This window comes from Triticum aestivum, chromosome 4A, assembly GCF_018294505.1.
Source record: "Triticum aestivum cultivar Chinese Spring chromosome 4A, IWGSC CS RefSeq v2.1, whole genome shotgun sequence".
NCBI classification, from domain to species: Eukaryota; Viridiplantae; Streptophyta; class Magnoliopsida; order Poales; family Poaceae; genus Triticum; species Triticum aestivum.
In genome coordinates this window covers 489,803,581-489,826,523 of record NC_057803.1, presented here as the reverse complement: position 1 = coordinate 489,826,523, position 22,943 = coordinate 489,803,581, and the positions used below count along the sequence as shown (strand labels likewise).

General features: G+C 47.1%; 1 protein-coding gene across 1 annotated transcript; it reads right to left on the bottom strand.

Moving 5' to 3' along the window:
* Window positions 1–1,297: 1,297 nt before the first annotated feature.
* LOC123082119 (probable cysteine desulfurase) lies at window positions 1,298–6,805 on the bottom strand. Its single transcript, XM_044504530.1, has 4 exons — window positions 6,510–6,805; window positions 5,906–6,413; window positions 1,938–2,571; window positions 1,298–1,816 (listed from the first exon to the last, which is right to left on the bottom strand). The coding sequence occupies exons 1-4, from the start codon at window positions 6,793–6,795 to the stop codon at window positions 1,430–1,432; spliced, it is 1,815 nt and encodes a 604-aa protein (XP_044360465.1). The 5' UTR covers window positions 6,796–6,805; the 3' UTR covers window positions 1,298–1,429.
* Between the last annotated feature and the right edge of the window lie 16,138 nt (window positions 6,806–22,943).

Genomic DNA, 22,943 nt, shown 5'->3' with positions numbered 1-22,943 from the left:
GCCTTCGTCCATATGAGCATCCTCATGCACCCCATCTTCTTCCCTCGCCTCCTGCTGGCCTTTGGTTTTCTGTCTCCTGTTACGACGACGCGTCCCCCAAGCAGTAGTTGCTGGTTCATGCAGATTTTTGAAGACTAGGGCTGATGGAGGATGAACACCATCACCGTGCTCCTTGAATTCATGACCCATAAAGCCACACACTTGGCACCAGTCCGGAAGGCGTTCATATTTCACAGCAAAGATTCCCCTCTCGTCTCCCCGGACGTTAGATGTGGCCTTCTTGATTGGATTACGTACATCAAGCCGCACACGGACCCAAAAAAATTCCCCTTGAAATCAAAGGATGAGGGTTCAGAATCCACAAACTTGCCAATCTTGGACGCCAAAGCTTTGACCTTTCCATGGAAGGCTATTGGGAGGTCGATAATCCGTGCCCAAATATCAAACTTGAAAAGCTCAATGGTTGATGGCTTGGAGTATCCATCGTAAGTAGCAATGATGACCGGATTTCCTCTAAAGTGCCATGGGCCACCCTAAGTTACTGTTTCCCAATCACCCAAGCAATTGAATTGCATCTGGAAGAGATTTTCTTCTAGGGTTTTGACCTTTACCTCCCTTGCTAGGTCCCAAGCAGTTCTCATATTACGAAAGAACCAGTAGGCGTTGAATCCTTTATCCATATGCACCCGAACCAATATCATCCATCGAAGGTCCTCCTCCGCCGGGGCATCAGATTCCTCAAAAACAACATCATCAAGATCATCCTCCTGCAAGGCCAGTTCCTTCATCAGATCCTCGATCTTCCCCTTCTTCTTGCCTCCCATCGCAGATGATTCTCCAACTCGAGCCATGACCGGGTTACCCCCAAATCAGATCGATCTCTTCGCCTGGAAGCGGGAGATAGATATTTTACCCTTCCTCCCACCCTACCTGCGAAACCCTAGCAAGGTCAGGGAGCAGTCGAAGACTACCCCGCCGGCCTAGTGTAGAGGACGGGAGCAGGGGGCGGTTGGCGATGAAGGTATCAACATCGCCACAGGCGACGAGAGGAAGAGAAACCCTACACGTGAGGGAAAGTTCCTACTTGTATGTCAGAGAGAGTTTTTTTTTCTTTGGGCTAGTGGTGCACTGGGAGGCAGGCCATGCAGCGGTGCTAGCCTGCTAGGGAGGCTCAATATAGTCTCGATGGCTTAGGCGGACGTGCGACGGACGAATTTTCAGGCCCAATATAGCCTCGATGGCTTAGGTGGACGTGCAACGGACGAAATTTAAAGTATGACGGCGGACGAAATTACGGTGTAAGAAGCAATAGCCCGTTTCTTATTTCATATAGGTATATAATATGAGTATAGATATATAGATATTTTCTGAAGTTAATGGCCATGACTGTACCACATCTCATTTACAAAATCATGAAACTTTACATGTCTCACACTCGAAAAAGTACAATGCTAGGGTCGATTCCCTCAGGAATCTGCTGCTCGTCACACGTCTCCGGCAGTGACAGCGCGATCTTGGTGGCAAACTCCAGGTAGCTCTCGAACTTGTTGCTGTCGCCAGCACTCTTGTTCCCCTTCATCTTCGTGTTAGAGCTACCATGACCATGCAGCAGCTCCTCCATCATGAGGTGGTGCTTGACTGCACGGAGCCGGAAGGTCCAGTTGCCGGTGGCCCAGTCGAAATTGTAGAGCGGCAGAAACCGGTGGCCGTGCGCCGCGACGAAGTCGATGGCGGCAAGGATGAACCGGAACTCCTCCGGTGGGAGGTAGTAGGCGAAGCTCACCCTCGTCCATCCCGGCTTCACACCGTGATAGCCCTAGAGGAAGAAACAAGTTCAGTCAAATTTGTTAACTAGTAGTAAAACGTATACAAAGTTGTGTGTTTCGAATGATATAATGCTAATGCCAGTGATTCTCAGAGATGTTTCTTGTACTTACCTTAAGAATGGCGGAGCGGATGCGAAGGGAGAGCTCCTCGCCGACGCCGAGGAGGGCGTGCCCGTACGGGCTCGCGCGGCCGCAGCCGCCCCTGGCCTGGATGCCGAACAGATCGTTCATGAGCTTGGCGACGAACCGCCCGTGGAGGGGCAGCCGCCGCCGCCTCCTCCCCAGCGCCGCGTCGCCGCCGGGGTAGACGAGGAACGAGAATATCGGCAGGCGACGCGCCTCGACGCTACCGAGCACCTCGACGGCGGGGTTGGACAGGAGCCACCGCATGGCGGCGTCGGCGTGGACGCGCTCGCGGAGCGCGATGGCGCCGAGCCCGACGTGCTCCTTGACCCAGAACGCGAGCGACGCGCGCACCTTCTGTGTGATGGGCGGCGTGCCGGCGTCCTCGCGCTCCTCCACGTCGTCGAGGTACACCGTGTCGTCCTCGCTGCGCCCGTTCACGTAGGCGACGGTGCCCCCGCCGCACGTGGTGGGCGGCAGCGAGGCGAGGCGGTAGAGGGAGCGGTTCATGAGCAGGAGGCCCGGCGTGCCGGGGCCGCCGGGGAACTTGTGAGGGCTGAGGAAGACGGCGTCGTAGCCGTCCATGTCGCCCGACCTCATGTCGATCTCCACGTAGGGCCCGCTGCACCGTACGCAATGTCAACGTCATGCACGCGCCGCACAGGAATGGGAATGTGTCACACCATTATTTCATGGAGACAGACACGCTACATGTACGTACGGCACGAAAATAATTCTCTTTACTCGTACTGCTGCTACTCGTGGTCGATGTATTAGGGCTCCTTTAATTCAAAGAAATTGCATAGGATTTTTGGAGGATTTGAACCCTTAGAAATTTTTCCTATGATGCTCATTTAATTCATAGGATTGGCATCCTTAAAAAATTTTCCATAGGATTCATTTGTACTACATTTTGAAGGAAAATTTTCATCCACTCAAATCTCTTTGTAGAATTCCTTTATTTTTTCCGCGCTATCAAACATTCTTTCAAATCCTGTAGGATACTATCCATCCTATTCCTGTATTTTTCCTATTTCTTTACTTTGACAATCCTGTAAGTCAAAGAGGCCCTTAGTTTTCCTTTTCGAAAGCGTGGTCGCTGTATTAATTGCTAACAGTAAGTTGATGAATGCATGGGTGAAGGCAATCGAGCCGAGGGGCCGATCGTCCTTTTTGTCCGGTAACAACAGGCGGAGAGCGCAAAACACATTCATTGTACCACCACGACGACCAGCGATATTTCTTGTCACACTAAAGGATGGCTGCCCGACCCGATCGGCCAGGTGCAGGAAGCAGCTGCACATTGGACGGCTTTCGCTCGTAGAAAACCGTGCAACAAAACTTTCATCTCGCACCATTCCTAAGTGATAATGTTGAATTCACAAAAAAAATGTGATAATATTGAGAAAGAGAGTCCCCATCAGACGGATGAGGAGTTTAATATGTGAGGGGACTTTTCGCTGATCTAGCTATAATGTTCTAAAATACTAAGCATGATGAACAAGATTTAAATGTTGATGAGTGCAATCAAGCCCCGACAACTTTACCACTGTTGGAGCTACGTCATAGGAAAATGGGCCACGTCTAGCCTAGCCTAGCACATAAGAAACATAGTATGGTATCGATAGTAAACTGAGCCCTGAGGGGAAAGTAGCCGGCCTTCCTTTGTACTAGCCTGCCCAACTTTGATTGTGTAGCTCCATCACTGAATTTCGCCACCCTATAAACAATTATTTCCGGTGGATCCAACCACATCGCCCTTCACTATCTAGGATTTGGAAGACGATGTCGGCGGCTATGGTGAAGGTTCACATTTGGACAAAAGCTTGACCCCTCGTGATGGCATGAAAGCAAAGATACATAATTAAGAGTTAGCAGAGGTTGGCAATCTTCTTTTTTGCCGGAGAACAGAAGTTGGCAATCGCCTCATGAAGGCTATGGTAGCAGCAAACCATCACATGTTGTTTTTCAAATGATAGATGATCACATCACCACCATGCTTTACAATGTTTCCTCATGCATTGATAATGTGTAACCTCATCTCTATTGTTATTCCAAGTGTCCGAGTGTTGGTTGACAAAGGGGCTCTGAATCCCCACTTGGTGTGTTGTTCATTTCCTAGGTCTGTTTGTCATGGTTGTAATTGGTCAAATGTTCAGGGGGTTTCATCTTCCTGCTTCTATCTTATATCCCATCGATGTGAAGCTCGTGCCATGCTTCAAGCCGATGTGTGAGTGGTATAACCTCTATCTCATTATTGCAAGCGATTTGTGTGATCTGTTGTCTTTGGAACTAGCTTTGGGCTAGGTGTTATCGGAACAAGTTTTGGGTTAGGTAGTATTACCTTCATAACTACCTTCGAGCTAAGTTCTAACTTCGGAACTAGCTTCAAGCTTGTAGCCTTTGGGAGACCTAGATCTCAACTCCTTGGATCCGCAATACATACGGAAAACCAATGTGGCAATTCAGGCAACATCGAATGACAGGGGAAAAAGTGTGTCTCAACTCTCGACTGCTCAAAGCATTTTCTGGCATCACTCGCTTTCTAAACCAGTGTGTTTCCAAAACCACTACTGTTCATGCATACCCAACAACACTGAGGTTGACGAAATTCATGGAAAAAGATATCAAGACCTACATTACCAATTCAATATCAATTGATTCATCACGGAATATGTTTTGAAAGTATAATTATTTGATGTGGTAAATGTTCCTATTTTTTATAATCTTGGTCCAACATAAGTATATTTAGTCGTTGTAGTAACTGGTGTTACCTTTTCTACAATCTTTGGTCAAACTTAAGAAAAATTTGACTTGCGAAGAACTTAGAGAACCTATTTTCCGGGAATGAGCGAGCAGTAAATTTAATTCGGGGGTATCTATTTTGGACCAAATACACCCGGGCATGGCTCCTACAATATTGTAAAAGGTCCCAAAGTATGAAGCGGTGATAGCAAGTTTCATCACAACTTGAGATGCGCTACCGACTTTTCCAGGTCAATGCCCTTCGTTGTCTAGCCAGACTTGCTGTGATCAAGCACTAATAGAGAAACATTGAGCGAGGCATTAAGACAGACCACTTCCATGCTGAGAGGGACCGGCCGGAGAGGAGATCCGCAAGATCAACTAGGACAGGACTTGTATTTGCTACAGTATATAATGTGCGCGGTACGTTCTCAACTCTCAAGTCAATGTTCGCTTGTGCTCTACACTGTTCTGGCGTGCAATTGCTTGGCACCAGTAACCGCATCAGCCAAGTCAAAGTGGCGACCGATAACTCATCATCCAGCAGGGCTGCTATATTTAATTGGCGCAGCGCTGGCCGGCATGGCAGCAGCCAGCAGAGCAGGTGGAGTGTGGCAACGGACAAATTTCTCGTGCTTGCGGGTTGCGATGTCAAAGCGCGGTGGAAATCTGGTTGGTTTTCTGTTGGAATTAGTATTGCCGATCATATTTAATTAATCCACTGGTATGACTTCTGACCGGGAGAACACCGTGGGTTTACTGGACCGTCAAACGGGAGCACCGGGTGATAGATAGCAATGGCAGTACGTGTCCACGAAAACGGGAGAAATGCTAATATGAGCTCTGTTTTGTGTACTAATATCCATTTCTTTTTGCGAAAATATGTAATACGGAATATCGAAAATTCTGGTATCTATAGATGAAACTTGTTAGATGTGTATGTTGGGATTTCATTTTTGCAACTTATCTATCTAGTTTCTATAGATGAAACTTGTTAGATGTAATGGACGGCGGGTTGGGTCGAGCTTGATAACATGTAAGCATCATTTGCGAATATTCCAAACTCACAAACACTAGCCTAATGAACGTTATTACTGCAAAAAAGTAGATTGTTTCCAAATAAATGCCAATCAAAAACAACATGTTCGATCGATCATGGTGTTGGTGCACAATATAAGACTAAAACATTGGGATTGGCTACGTGGACGTACCTCGCGGCAAAGTCGAAGCAAGCGAAAGCCCCATGCTGGTGCAGGACGCGCGCGATCGCTCGGGTATCGGCGACGATGCCGGTGACGTTGCTGCACGCCGAGAATGACCCCAGCATGGGCCGCTTCGCGTACTCGGGGGAGCCCAGCGCGCGCCGGAGCGCGGCGAGGTCGACGAGCCCGTCGTCGCCGGCACCGACCTCCACGACGTCCGCCAGGCTCTGCCGCCACGACAGCAGGTTGGAGTGGTGCTCGTAGGGTCCCACGAAGACCACCCACCGCTCCTCCGCGCGCAGCTGCGCGAGCAGCCTCGCCCGCAGAAGCGGCCCCGCCGGCGCGGCCATCCCCATCGCCTCCTGCAGCCGCTTCACCGCCGCCGTGGCGCCGGACCCGCAGAAGATCAGCGCGTCGTCGGCACCGGCGCCCATGCACCGCTTGATGTAGCTCGCCGCCGTCCTCACCATCTTCGTCGTCCTGCTCCCGACGTAGCTGTCCTCCGTGTGCGTGTTCCCTAAACATCACACGCACGTCGATCGTGTCAATCATTCCCGCACGTTCTCTTGCGTGCTAGATCCTCATGCAAAGTATTAGTGCTGATCGAGCTGACCGTAGAAGGGGAGGACTTGTGTGAGGATGTAGTCCTCGATGTAGCGGAGGCCGCGCCCGGAGGCGGTGTGGTCGGCGTAGACGAGGGCGCGGCGGCCGAACGGCGTGTCGAACTCTGCGTCGCGGCCGACCATCTGCGATCGCACCCACTCCACCTTCTCCTCCGCCTCGGCGCTCCGCTCCGACTTGGCGCGGAGCAGGCTCAGCAGGGTCTCCTTGTCGTTGCCGATCGTCGTGGCCTCGACGCGGTCGGCGCCGTCCGCCATGGCCGCCCGAAGGGACGGCATGCTAAACTAATTTGCTTGCTTGCACAATGCAAATGCTCTACAAAACGTCACCGGTCGGAGGCATGTATATAGTAGGAGTACTTGTGTATAAATTACAGGATATATTGTATTATTTTTTTCCTTTGTCTTGTGAGCTTATCTAACCTTTGCATGGGCATGAGCGCATGGCTCTCCGTGCAATTATGTAGCTTGCAGTCCTTTGCTACACGTACGTGTCCAAGTTTATGTTCACATGCAAATTTGAAACTAGTAGCTACATATGATCAACTAATTTATACCATTAAAAATCGAACAAATCAGTGTCAGCGTCAATTGATGAGATCACACGAGACGACTAAACCCATGGCTTCTTTGGTCAATGTCTTGGTTGCAAAATTGCGGTACCAGCTTGAAGAAATTTCAATGTCCTACGTGATCAAAGTCGTGCAGCTGGAGCGTACGTATAGGTGTTTTCCATACTTCCATTTGGTCGGATCTCAGTGTAGTTACATCACACACTGAAATCTCATCACTGTCAAAAAAAGATTTAACCGCCGGCTATTACTCCATTTACAAAAAAAAAATCGTAGACGACTCGATGGACAGTTGGACACATGTCGTCCAACAATTTCTGTAGGTTTTTATAACGGATCAGCTGACATACGAGGGAGATTATTTATATCCAGCAGGCATCAGCGCACGACTTTTTTAGATGGGATGTGTTGTGCGTGGGAGGTTAATTGCTTATGATGGTTTGGTCCGTAAATGAAATGAACTATGGTTGAGGGCATCTCCAACATCGATCCTCAAATCACCCGCGTACGTTCGGCACGAGCAGTCCGAACGTGTTTTGTCATTCAATGTAGCCCTATATCGGTCCGCTTGCCGGTTCGACCGTGTTTTTTCCCGCAAACAGAAGACAAAGTGGAGGTAGGAAGAGGGCAAGGGGCTTTGCTGGCGTCCAGACCGCTGCCACACCCGCGCCTGACTGCCCTAGCCCACCACAAATCCCCACCCACATCTCCCGCGCTTTCCATTGAATGCACGCGCCGCTTGTCGTGCTGCATTCATGCTGACCCAGAGCATGTAGCGGCTGACATTGATGCCCGCGATTTGACCGGACGGGAGGCGATGCTGACGAACGTGACATGTCGAATCAACTCCGGCCGCTGCGCCGCATTGAAACAGGCTGACCACCCCTTCGCCTGGCTTGGCCGCGGCTTTTCAAGTCGTGCAGTGTGCAGCATGAGGTGTATAGCGGCTCCTCCACGACCGGCAGACAACTGCAGGATAAGGCTGCCACGGCCCTCCGGCGTCATACCGCCGCTGGTGGGAGGATGACACGGACAACGATGACAGTGCAGCGGGGCACGATGGTGTAACGCCCTCGATTCAATCATACACTAATCATACACGCAAATGTGTACGATCAAGATCAAGAACTCACGGAAAGATATCACAACACAACTCTAGACACAAATTAAAATAATACAAGCTTTATATTACAAGTCAGGGCCTCGAGGGCTCGAATACATAAGCTCGAAAACACAAAAGTCAGCGGAAGCAACAATATCTTAGTACAGACATAAGTTACACAAGTTTGCCTTAAGAAGGCTAGCACAAAAGCAACATTGATCGAAAAGGCAAGACCTCCTACCTGGGAGCCTCCTAACTACTCCAAGTCGTCAGTGGTGTCATCTGGCTCCTGGGGTCCGTCATCTGGTCGCAACAATCGGGTATGGGGAAAAAAGAAGTAGCAAAGCAACCATGAGTACTCATCCAAAGTACTCGCAAGACTTACATCAGATCTAAACTAAGTATGCATCTATATCAAAGGAAATAGGCTGTATCTGTGGACTAAACTGCAGAATGCCAGAAAGAAGGGGAAAGCCTAGCCTATCGAAGACTAGCATCTTCAAGCATCTTGCAGCATATAGAAGAGTACAGATCAACATAATGTAAAGTAGTAGTGTTATCAACCTCGGCCAGAGATCCTTTCTCGACTCCCAGCGAGAAAGCAATCCCAGAGCCATACTATCCATTCATCATAACCATGTCCCGTATCCATTTCTCATCTCAAATGTCCAGTTCTAGTTGTATCGATCGGGATACAACTCCAAGTGTCCGTTACCGTAGGACATGCTATCGATAGATGTTTTCTTCCCTGCAGGGGTGCACCAACTTACCCACCACGCTCGATTAACTCCGGCCGGACACACTTTCCTGGGTCATGCCTGGCCTCGACCAAACAATACGCCGCAACCCGACCTAGGCTTAATAGAGAGGCCAGCACGCCGGACTAAACCTATGCCCCAGGGGTCATGGGCCATCTCTCCGAGAACTCTTACACGTTGCGTACGCGACCGCTGAGCAGACCTAGCTACCTCCTTCAAAAAGGCAGGTGCTTACCAGTCCAACCCGGCGCGTGCCGCTCAGTCGTTGACGTCTATTAAGCTTCGGCTGATGTATACGACGCAGAACGCCCATACTATGCCCACGTGATGGTTAGTGCTATCAGGCCAGAGGCCCCTCGGATCAAATATCCAAACCATAGTGGATTAGGAGCACGCGGTAACGAGCAGAGACTCATGATCGATGTGACCCCGTCGCCCTGTCTCGAGTACTTGCGGCAAGGGCTAAGAATGCTCGGCCACGCCTCGTAAGTATCTCGCGGGCACCTTCCAGGTCAACCCGACTCCACATTACTCGTTATTAAGCTCGCGCGGGTACCCCTCAGGGCCGACCCGTCTTTAGTAACATGGTTCAGTGTAAAGTCATAGTAACTGTGTGTCTAACACCAAAGGTAAAAACCGAGGAATCACCCCCGGTGAATCCCACTCGATGTTATCATCAAGGTGAACGTAAGAGGATCCACCCTCGAGGTTCACATTTGATGGGTTGCACAACAGAGCCGTAACGGAAGTGGTTAAGGAGGAAATTACCCTTGATGACCATGACCGATTAGCTACACTATAGAGGTATCATCGGGAGTGATGTATGAGGTTCCACCCTCGGCACTCGATGGTAACTCTGCAGAGTCGTTCAACTAGGGGGGTGATGTGCGGTGTCGGGACCTGGACGTCGATCACGTTGATCGAGTCATCGAACATAAAGCGGGGCAACTGGGACAAGGTGGGGGTCACTGATGGATCACTAACCAACCTATACTAAGCAGTTTAGGACAAGTAGGTAAGGTATGAAAGCAGGTAACAAAAACAGGCTATGCATCAGTGTAGGATCATACATAAAGCAGTAGCAGTTCTAATGCAAGCATGAGAGGGAAAGAAATGGGCGATATCAGAATGCTCAAGGGGGGGGGTTGCTTGCCTGGTTGCTCTGGCAAGGATGGGTCGTCGTCAACGTAGTCGATCACATGGGCGGCATCGGTCTCCGGGTCTACCGGAGAGAAGAGGGGGAAGAAACAGTGAATATAAAGCAAACATAGCATCATAAAGCATAACGTGGCACTATGTTGTGCCGGGAGTGACCTAACGTATGGCTACACGATATAGGCGAAGGGGGGATTCAACCGGGTATATTTTCCCGGTTCCAAACCTGTGTCAAACAAATGACCGGAGGGGGAAATGTCCCATGTTCAGCCTGCTAGGGGCATGTGCCAGATGAACGGACCGCGTATTCGGATTCGTTGGATTTTTCTGAGCAACTTTCATATAGAAAACATTTTCATCCGAGGTACAATTTAATTTCTACGAATTTCTACAGATTAAACTATTTTTTGGAATTAATTAAATTAACAGGAAAGATAAAATGATGTCAGCATGACGTGCTGATGACATCAACGGTCAACAGACTCGCTGACCAGGTCAAACTGACCAGTAGGGCCCACCTGTCATTGGCAGTGGGCTAACAGCAGATCATTTTAACTTAAACAGACTAATTAGTGACTGGACCCCACCAGTCAGTGACTCACTAGTTTAGCTAATTACTTTTAATTAGGAAAATGTTTTAATTAGGTTAATTATGCGGTGGGGCTCGTGTGTCAGTGGCACTGAGTGCCCAATCAGCATAGTTGACCACGGTCAACATGGTCAACTAAGTCCAGGGGGGCCACGGGCAGCGACCCAGAGGCGGGCCCCGCCGGTGCCAGGTCAGCGTCGGTGCTGGAGCAACACCGGCGAGGCCATCCGCGGCGGCCGAACGCCGGAGACGGCCGGAATCGCGCTACGGCACATCATTTGAGCCGTGTTCGGGCGCGTTCGAACGGTGAGTGAGGGAGTCCTGGATTAGGGGGTGTCCGATAGCCGGACTATACCTTCGGCTGGACTCCTGGACTATGAAGATACAAGATTGAAGACTTCGTCCCGTGTCCGGAAGGGACTTTCCTTGGCGTGGAAGGCAAGCTTAACGATACGGATATGTAGATCTCCTACCATTGTAACCGACTCTGTGTAACCCTAGCCCTCTCCGGTGTCTATATAAACTGGAGGGTTTTAGTCCATAGGACGAACAATAATCATACCATAGGCTAGCTTCTAGGGTTTAGCCTCTCTGATCTCGTGGTAGATCTACTCTTGTACTACCCATATCATCAATATTAATCAAGCAGGACGTAGGGTTTTACCTCCATCAAGAGGGCCCGAACCTGGGTAAAACATTGTGTCCCCTGCCTCCTATTACCATCCGGCCTAGACGCACAGTTCGGGACCCCCTACCCGAGATCCACCGGTTTTGACACCGACATTGGTACTTTCATTGAGAGTTCCTCTGTGTCATCACTTTTAGGCCCGATGGCTTCTCCGATCATCAACAGTGATGCGATCCAGGGTGAGACTTTTCTCCCCGGACAGATCTTCGTATTCGGCGGCTTTGCACTGCGGGCCAATTCTCTTGGTCATCTGGAGCAGATTGAAAGCTACGCCCCTGGCCATCAGGTCAGATTTGGTAGTTTGAACTACACGGCCGACATCCACAGAGACTTGATCTTCGACGGATTCGAGCCACAGCCGAGCCCGCCGCACTGTCACGATGGGCATGATTTAGCTCTGCCGTCGAACAGTGCCCTGGAGGCCGCACCTGTGTCCGCTCCGACCCCTAGCTCGGAGCCGATCACACCCATCGAGGATGGGTGGTTAGACACCGCCTCGGCGGCTGCAATCTCTACGGCGATCGAGCCGAACACCAACCCTATTCTCTGCGTGGCCCGTGACTCCAAGGAGCCGGACTCCTCTCCAGACTCCGAACCCTCCGCGCCCCGACCGATCGAACCCGATTGGACGTCGATCATGGAGTTCACCGCCGCGAACATCTTTCAGCACTCGCCCTTCGGCGATATTCTGAATTCACTAAAGTCTCCTTCTTTATATGGAGAGCCCTGGCCGGACTATGGTCAGCAAGGTTGGGATGCGGATGATGAAATTCAAAGCCCACCCACCACCCACTTCGTAGCCACTGCGATGATTTAACCGACATGCTCGACTTCGACTCTGAAGACATCGACGGTATGGACGCCGATGCAGGAGACGATCAAGAACCAGCGCCTATAGGGCACTGGAAAGCCACCTAGTCGTATGATATATACATGGTGGACACCCCAAAAGAAGGCAATGGCGATGAAACAGCGGAGGATGACCCCTTCAAGAAGCAGCCTAAGCGCCGGCGTCAACGTCGCCGCTCTAAATTCCGCCAAAACAAAAACGGTGATTCCGGCACGGGAGATAATAACACCCCGGACAGTGCCGAAGACAACCACCTCCAGCAAGATTTAGCACAGGAGGATAGAGAAGCCATCCCTCATGAGAGAGCGGCAGACAGAGAGGTCGAGGACGATAATTATATGCCTCCCTCCGAAGACGAGGCAAGCCTCGACGACGACGAATTTGTTATGCCGGAGGATCCCGTCGAACAAGAGCGTTTCAAATGAGGCTTATGGCCACGACGAGCAGCCTCAAGAAAAAACAGCAACAGCTTAGAGCTGATCAAGATTTGCTAGCCGACAGATGGACTGAAGTCCTTGCAGCCGAAGAGTACGAACTCGAACGCCCCTCCAAGAGCTACCCAAAGCGCAGGTTGCTACCCCAATTAGAGGACAAGCACCTAAACCTACATCACCAGCGCATGATGCGGCCGACCGGCCACCCCGTGGCCGCGACAGAGAGGCCTCTCGGCCCTCCACTCAAGCCGCACCCCAGCACCGCTCACAAAATTCCAAGGCATGGGAAAATGCGCCAGACCTGCGAGATATATTGGAGGACAAGGCAAGGCAAACAAGATCGATCTATGGATCACGTGGGCGCCCCACGGCACGAGACGGTACTCGTCACGTCGGATACAGTAAATCCGGCCGGGCCGAACACAATAGACAAAGCTCGTTTGAGCTGCGTCGTGATGTAGCCCAATACAGAGGCGCCGCACACCCACTATGCTTCACAAATGAAGTAATGGATCATCAAATCCCCGAGGGTTTCAAACCTGTGAACATCGAATCATATGATGGCACAACAGATCCTGCGGTATGGATCGAGGACTATCTCCTTCATATCCACATGGCCCGCGGTGATGACCTACACGCCATCAAATAACTCCCACTCAAGCTTAAAGGACCAGCTCGGCATTGGCTTAACAGCTTCCCAGCAGAATCAATTGGTTGTTGGGAGGACCTGGAAGTCGCATTCCTCGACAACTTCCAGGGCACTTATGTGCGACCACCAGACGCCGATGACCTAAGCCACATAATTCAGCAGCCAGAGGAATCGGCCAGACAATTCTGGACACGGTTCCTAACCAAGAAAAATCAAATTGTCGACTGTCCGGCCGCAGAGGTGAAAGCACAAGTGCTCCCTGGGTGGTTTTGGTAATTAATGTCAACATATCTCTTGTTGGACTAACACTTTTACCTAGTATGTTTCAGATAAGTTCAACAATGGAGTGGCATGGACTAGAGGATGTGGAACCCCTTCAAGATGCTAAGGACAAAGGATTGGCTCAAGCTTCAAGATCAAGACTCTACATTTTCTATTTTAGTGATCCAAGATCACATTGAGTCTATAGGAAAAGCCAATACTATCAAGAGGGAATGAGGTCTTTCTTAATGGCTTGCTTGCTCAAAGTGCTTAGTGATATGCTCCAAAACCCTCAACTACCTTCCCACATCCACATATGACCTAAACCAAAAGTCAAACTCGGCCCCACCGATTCTATCTATCCGGCACCACCGAGTTTCAGATGTCATAGCCACTGCCACAAACCCTAGCAAATCGGTTTCACCAATAGGGATCTCGGTCTCACCGAGATGGGATTGTAATCTCTCTGTGTATGTCCATTACCAAGATCGGTCTCACCGAGTTTGAGCAATTGGTACTACCGATATTACAATGCAAACTCTCTGGTTAGCTTATTACCAAAATCGGTCCCACCGAGTTTGTGTAATCGGTCACACCGAGATTACGTTATGCCCTAACCCTAACCATATCGGTCCTACCGAGTTGCATCTCCGTCCCACCGAAAATCCTAACTGTCACTAGGTTTGCTGAATCGGTCCGACCGAGTTTAAGCATTCGGTCCCACCGAGTTTGGCAAATTGTGTGTAATGGTTAGATTTTGTGTGGAGGCTATATATACCCCTCCACCCACTCTTCATTCGTTGAGAGAGCCATCAGAACATACCTACACTTCCGATACACATTTTCTGAGAGAGAACCACCTACACTTGTGTTGAGGTCAAGATATTCCATTCCAACCATATGAATCTTGATCTCTAGCCTTCCAAGTTGCTTTCCACTCAAATCTTCTTTCCACCAAATCCAAATCCTATGAGAGAGAGTTGAGTGTTGGGGAGACTATCATTTGAAGCACAATAGCAAGGAGTTCATCATCAACACACCATTTGTTACTTCTTGGAGAGTGGTGTCTCCTAGATTGGCTAGGTGTCACTTGGGAGCCTCCAACAAGATTGTGGAGTTGAACCAAGGAGTTTGTAAGGGCAAGGAGATCGCCTACTTCATGAAGATCTACCGCTAGTGAGACAAGTCCTTTGTGGGCGACGGCCGTGATGGAATAGACAAGGTTGCTTCTTCGTGGACCCTTCATGGGTGGATCCCTCCGTGGACTTGCGCAACCGTTACCCTCCGTGGGTTGAAGTCTCCATCAACGTGGATGTACGATAGCACCACCTATCGGAACCACGACAAAAACATTCATGTCTCCAATTGCGTTTGAATACTCCAAACCCTTCTCTTTACATTCTTGCAAGTTGCATGCTTTACTTTCCGCTGCTCATATACTCATTGCATGCTTGCTTGATATGTATTGTGTTTGTTAAACTTGTGCTTAAACTCCACTTAAACTTAAGAATATTAAAAATTGTAACTTTTGGCACTTAGTGTCTAATCACCCCCCTCTAGACACCTCTTCTCGATCCTTTCAATTGCTATCAGAGCTTTGGTCTCCATTGCCTTGGTTTAAACACCATTGGAGGAAGATGGATGTGTCTACTTTGGGGAGTCTTAGACATAGAGTGCCTATTCTTGATGGAGAGTATTTTCATGAGTGAAAAAATGAAATGCTTGAGATTTTCAATGAATATCATTTGAACAAGTACATTACTAGCCCTTGTGCGCCTCATGTTGATCCTTTGCACCCTACCCTAGATGAAGATATTGACATGATTCGCAATCTTAGAACTGTTGAGCTCATCATTAGAGGCTTGCCTGGAAACTTGATTAGATGTTTGCCTACTCTCAAGTGTGCCTACACCATATGGAAATTTCTTGAGGAACTCTTTCCTGATTACTCCTTGAAAGATCTAGATGAAATCCTCCATAAGTCTATTGCTTTGATTAAGATGAGTTCCAGTGATCCCAAATTTGGTGACTGCTTATTTGAGCTTACTAATCTTACGAGTGCCAAAGGAGATGTTGAAATCATTAGCAATATCATTTCCAGAGCTATTAGAATTCATAAAGATAACTATAGAAATGATCATTTATCTAATGAATTGCCCTCTCTAGGAATTGATCAATCACAAGATGATGTTGAACATGAATACTCGGATGAGGATGATGATGATGATGATGATGATAGTGACTATGATCTCGATGATGCGATGAGACACTTTGGTCTTATGGCAAATCTTCGCGGCTACATGGCTGGAGGAAAGGAATGGGTCCTTGATAGTGGATGTACTGATCATATGACCGGAGATAAAGACATGTTCCGTGAGCTTGCTGAAAATGACGACCCTCGAAAGTATGTCACTTTTGGTGATAATTCAAAGGGTAAGGTGGTTGGCCTTGGTAAGGTGGCCATCTCACATGATAGCTCCATACAAAATGTCATGCTCGTTGAATCTCTTGGCTACAACTTACTTTCAGTATCTAGACTTGCTGATTTCGGTTTCAGTGTCCTATTTACTGAAGTAGACTGCCAAGTGTTTCATAGAGATAATCATAAATTGGTCTTTACCGGTATACGTAGAGGAGATCTTTACATTGTTGATTTCACTAAAAAGGCTCAACCTAAAACTTGCTTAATTGCCAAATCTTCTAAAGGCTGGTTGTGGCATAGAAGACTAGGTCATGTTGGTATGCGAAATCTTGATAAGCTTATTAAAGGTGATCATATCCTTGGAATAAAAGATGTCATATTTGACAAGGATAGACTTTGTAGTGCTTGTAAAGCAGGGAAACAAGTTGGAGGAAGTCACCGCGCGAAGAACATCATGACCACAAGAAGACCACTCGAGCTACTTCACATGGATCTCTTTGGTCCCAATGCCTACAAGAGTCTCGGTGGTAACTCATTTGGTCTAGTCATAGTTGATGATTTTTCAAGATTTACGTGGGTGTTCTTTCTTGATGACAAATTGCAGGTCCAAAAGATCTTCAAAAACTTCGCTAGGAAGGCCCAAAATCAGTTTGACGTGAAGATCAAGAAGGTTCGGAGCGACAATGGAACGGAGTTCAAGAACGCAAATGTGGACATCTTTCTTGAAGGAGAAGGGATTTCACACGAGTTCTCGGCTACGTACACACCTCAACAAAATGGAGTTGTTGAAAGGAAGAACCGGACTCTTATTGAGATGGCAAGAACGATGCTTGATGAGTACAAAACGCCAAAGCACTTTTGGGCGGAAGCGGTTGAGACAGCTTGTCATGCAACAAATCGCTTGTATCTTCACAAGCTACTCGGCAAGACGGCATACGAGCTCCTCACCGGTAACAAACCCCAAGTTGGATACTTTCGAGTATTCGGCTCAAAGTGCTACATTCTTGATAAGCATCGTCGTTCTAAATTTGCTCCTAAATCTCATGAAGGTTTCCTACTTGGTTATGGCCCAAACTCTCACACTTACCGTGTCTACAACAATTTCACCCAAAAGGTTGAAGAGACGGTAGATGTGAAGTTTGATGAATCTAACGGCTCGCAAGTAGAGAAATTGCCAATTGATGTAGGAGACAAAGACCCTTCAGAAGCAATTCAAGACTTGTCCATTGGCAAGTTTCGTCCAACGGAAGTGAAGGAGAGTACCTCGTCCGTCCAAGTGGAAGCTTCTACCTCACGACAAGGTGAACCAAGATTTGATACGGAAGCATCCACAAGTGGGACACGCCAAGATGAAGAAAACGAGGAAGCGCACCAAGATGAACATCAACAACCTCCTTCTCCACCACGACAAGAGAACGACAACGTCAACAATGAAGAAGGCCAAGAAGAAGCACAAGATGAAGAGGATGTTCCACCCCGACCCAAGCAAAAGCTTTCACGAGTTCGAGCAAGAATTGCTAAGGATCATCCCGTCGAGCAAATCTACAATGATATCCAAACCGGGAGAATCACTTGCTCTAAAACTCGTTTAGCTAACTTTTGTGAACATTACTCATTCATCTCTAGCATTGAACCTATGAAGGTTGAAGAAGCATTGGAGGATCCGGATTGGATAAACGCTATGCATGAAGAGCTACACAACTTTGAGAGAAATCAAGTGTGGACATTGGTCGAGAATCCCGACAACAACCACAACATCATTGGTACCAAATGGGTGTTTCGCAACAAGCAAGATGAAGATGGACAAGTGGTTCGCAACAAAGCACGTCTCGTCGCCCAAGGCTACACACAAGTTGAAGGTATGGACTATGGTGAGACATATGCTCCCATTGCTAGACTTGAGTCCATTCGCATCTTACTTGCTTATGCTAATCACCATAATATCACCTTGTACCAAATGGACATTAAAAGTGCTTTCCTAAATGGCAAAATCGAGGAGGAAGTTTATGTTAAGCAACCTCTCGGCTTCGTCAATCCTAAGAAACCTAATCATGTTTACAAACTTCACAAAGCCCTTTATGGTCTTAAACAAGCTCCTAGTGCATGGTATAAATGCTTGACCAAGTTCCTTATTGAAAAAGGCTTTGAAATTGGTAAAATTGATTCTACTCTTTTTACTAAAAGGGTTAATGGAGAACTATTTGTGTGCCAAATTTATGTTGATGATATCATATTTGGTTCAACTAACCCTCATTTTAGTGAGAAGTTTGCAAAGCTAATGTCGGAGAAGTTTGAGATGTCTATGATGAGTGAACTCAAATTCTTTCTCGGTTTGCAAATCAAGCAAACTAAGGAAGGTACCTTTGTCTCTCAAACAAAGTACACCAAGGACTTATTCAAGAAGTTCAATATGCAAGAATGCAAAGGTATGACTACACCCATGCCTACTAGTGGACATCTTGATTTGACCAAAGATGGTGAACTGGTTGATCAAAAGGTTTATCGCTCTATGATTGGTTCATTGTTATATCTATGTGCCTCTCGTCCCGATATTATGCTAAGCGTGTGCATGTGTGCACGATATTAAGCTGCTCCTAAAGAGTGTCATCTTAAGGCTGTGAAAAGGATAGTGAGATATGTTGGGATTCGTAGTAATTTCAAAAAAAATCCTACGCACACGCAAGATCATGTGATGCATAGCAACAAGAGGGGAGAGTGTTGTCTACGTACCCACGCAGACCGACTGCGGAAGCGTTGATGCGGCGTAGAGGAAGTAGTCGTACATCTTCACGATCCAACCGATCAAGCACCGAAACTATGACACCTCCGAGTTCGAGCAAACGTTCAGCTCGATGACGATCCCCAGACTCCAATCCAGCAAAGTGTCGGGGAAGAGTTCCATCAGCACGACGGCATGGTGACGATCTTGATGCACTACAGCAGCAGGGCTTCGCCTAAACTCCGCTATAGTATAATCGAGGAATATGGTGGCTGGGGGCACCGCACACGGCTAAGGAATAGATCATGTGGATCAACTTGTGTGTTCTAGGGTGCCTCTACCTTAGTATATAAAGGACTAGAGGGGGGAGGCTGGCCGGCCAAGGGAGGGCGCACCAGGAGAGTCCTACTCCCTCTGGGAGTAGGATTCCCCCCCCCCCCAATCCTAGTTGGAATAGGATTCCTTGAGGGGGGGGGGGAAGAGAGAGAGGGGGCCAGCCACCTCTCCTAGTCCTAATAGGACTAGGGGAAGGGGGAGGCGCACAGCCACCTTGGGCTGCCCCTTTCTCCTTTCCACTAAAGCCCACTAAGGCCCATATAGCTCCCGGGGGGTTCCGGTAACCTCCCGGTACTCCGGTAAAATCCCGATTTTACCCGGAACACTTCCGATATCCAAACATAGGCTTCCAATATATCAATCTTTATGTCTCGACCATTTCGAGGCTCCTCGTCATGTCCGTCATCACATCTGGGACTCCGAAGGTTCAAAATGCATAAACTCATAATATAACTGTCATTGTAACCTTAAGCGTGCGGACCCTACGGGTTTGAGAACAATGTAGACATGACCGAGACACGTCTCCGGTCAATAACCAATAGCGGGACCTGGATGCCCATATTGGCTCCTACATATTCTACGAAGATCTTTATCTGTCAGACCGCATAACAACATACGTTGTTCCCTTTGTCATCGGTATGTTACTTGCCCGAGATTCGATCGTCGGTATCCAATACCTAGTTCAATCTCGTTACCGGCAAGTCTCTTTACTCGTTCCGTAATACATCATCTCGCAACTAACTCATTAGTTGTAATGCTTGCAAGGCTTTATGTGATGTGCATTACCAAGAGGGCCCAGAGATACCTCTCCTAATCTAGAAATATGCCAACCCAACATGTACCTTTGGAGACACCTGTAGTACTCCTTTATAATCACCCAGTTACGTTGTGACGTTTGGTAGCACCCAAAGTGTTCCTCCGGTAAACGGGAGTTGCATAATCTCATAGTTACAGGAACATGTATAAGTCATGAAGAAAGCAATAGCAACATACTAAACGATCGGGTGCTAAGCTAATGGAATGGGTCATGTCAATCAGATCATTCAACTAATGATGTGACCTCGTTAATCAAATAACAACTCTTTGTTCATGGTTAGGAAACATAACCATCTTTGATTAACGAGCTAGTCAAGTAGAGGCATACTAGTGACACTCTGTTTGTCTATGTATTCACACATGTATTATGTTTCCGGTTAATACAATTCTAGCATGAATAATAAACATTTATCATGATATAAGGAAATAAATAATAACTTTATTATTGCCTCTAGGGCATATTTCCTTCAGTCTCCCACTTGCACTAGAGTCAATAATCTAGTTCACATCGCCATGTGATTTAACAGCAATAGTTCACACCACCATGTGATTAACACCCATAGTTCACATCGATATGTGATCAACACCCACAGGGTTTACTAGAGTCAGTAATCTAGTTCACATCGCTATGTGATTATCACCCAAAGAGTACTAAGGTGTGATCATGTTTTGCTTGTGAGATAATTTTAGTCAACGGGTCTGTCACATTCAGATCCGTAAGTATTTTGCAAATTTCTATGTCAACAATGTTCTGCATGGAACTACTCTAGCTAATTGCTCCCACTTTTAATATGTATCGAGACTTAGAGTCATCTAGATTAGTGTCAAAACTTGCATCGGCGTAACCCTTTACGACGAACCTTTTTGTCACGTCCATAATCGAGAAACATATCCTTATTTCACCAAGGATAGTTCTGACCGCTGTCCAGTGATCTACTCCTAGATCACTATCGTACTCCCTTGCCAAACTCAGTGGTAGGGCATACAATAGATCTGGTATACAACATGTCATACTTTATAGAACCTATGACTGAGGCATACGGAATGACTTTCATTCTCTTTCTATCTTCTGCCGTGGTCGGGCTTTGAGTCTTACTCAACTTCACACCTTGTAACACAGGCAAGAAACCTTTTCTTTGACTGTTCCATTTTGAACTACTTCAAAATCTTGTCAAGGTATGTACTCATTGAAAAAAACTTATCAAGTGTCTTGATCTATCTATATAGATCTTGATACTCAATATGTAAGCAGCTTCACCGAAGTCTTTCTTTGAAAAACTCCTTTCAAACATTCCTTTATGCTTTACAAAATAATTCTACATTATTTTCGATCAACAATATGTCATTCACATATACTTATCAGAAATGCCGTAGTGCTCCCACTCACTTTCTTGCAAATACAGGCTTCACCGCAAGTCTGTATAAAACTATATGCTTTGATCAACTCATCAAAGTGTATATTCCAACTCCGAGATGCTTGCACCAGTTCACAGATGGATCGCTGGAGCTTGCACATTTTGTTAGTACCTTTCGGATTGACAAAACCTTCTAGTTGCATCGTATACAACTCTTCTTCAATAAATCCATTAAGGAATTCAGTTTTGTTTATCCATTTGCCAGATTTCATAAAATGCGGCAATTGCTAACATGATTCGGACAGACTTAAGCATAGATATGAGTGAGAAACTCTCATCGTAGTCAACACCTTGAACTTTGTCGAAAACCTTTTGTGACAATTCTAGCTTTGTAGATAGTAACACTACTATCAGCGTCCGTCTTCCTCTTGAAGATCCATTTATTTTCTATGGCTTTGCCGATCATCGGGCAAATCCATCAAAGTCCATACTTTGTTCTCATCCATGGATCATATCTCAGATTTCATGGTCTCAAACCATTTCACGGAATCTGGGCTCATCATCGCTTCCTCATAGTTCGCAAGTTCGTCATGGTCTAGTAACATGACTTCCAGAACAGGATTACCGTACCACTCTGGTGCGGATCTCACTCTGGTTTACCTACGAGATTTGGTAGTAACTTGATCTGAAGTTACATGATCATTATCATTAGCTTCCTCACTAATTGGTGTAGTAGTCACAGGAACAGATTTCTGTGATGAACTACTTTCCAATAAGGGAGAAGGTACAATTACCTTATCAAGTTTTCTACTTTCCTCCCACTCACTTCTTTCGAGAGAAACTCCTTCTCTGGAAAGGATCCATTCTTGGCAATGAATTTGCCTTCGGATCTGTGATAGAAGGTGTACCCAACAGTTTCCTTTGGGTATCCTATGAAGACATATTTCTCCGATTTGGTTTTGAACTTATCAGGTTGAAACTTTTTCACATAAGCATTGCAACCTCAAACTTTAAGAAACGACAGCTTGGGTTTCTTGCCAAACCATAGTCCATACGGTGTCGTCTCAACGGATTTAGATGGTGCCCTATTTAACGTGAATGCAGCTGTCTCTAATGCATAACCCCAAAACGATAGTGGTAGATCGGTAAGAGACATCATAGATCGCACCATATCTAATAGAGTACGGTTATGGCGTTCGGACACACCATTACATTGTGGTGTTCCAGGTGGCGTGAGTAGTGAAACTATTTCACATTTGTTTTAACTGAAGGCCAAACTCGTAACTCAAATATTTTACCTCTGCGATCATATCGTAGAAACTTTTATTTTCTTGTTACGATGATTCTCCACTTCACTCTGAAATTCTTTGAACTTTTCAAATGTTTCAGACTTGTGTTTCATCAAGTAGATATACTCATATCTGCTCAAATCATCTGTGAAGATCAGAAAATAATGATACCTGTCGCGAGCCTCAATATTCATCGGACCACATACATCAGTATGTATGATTTCCAACAAATCTGTTGCTCGCTCCATTGTTCCGAAGAACAGAGTTTTTAGTCATCTTGCCCATGAGGCATGGTTCGCAAGCATCAACTGATTCATAATCAAGTGATTCCAAAAGCCCATCAGCATGGAGTTTCTTCATGCGCTTTACACCAATATGACCTAAACAGCAGTGCCATAAATAAGTTGCACTTATCATTATTAACTTTGCATA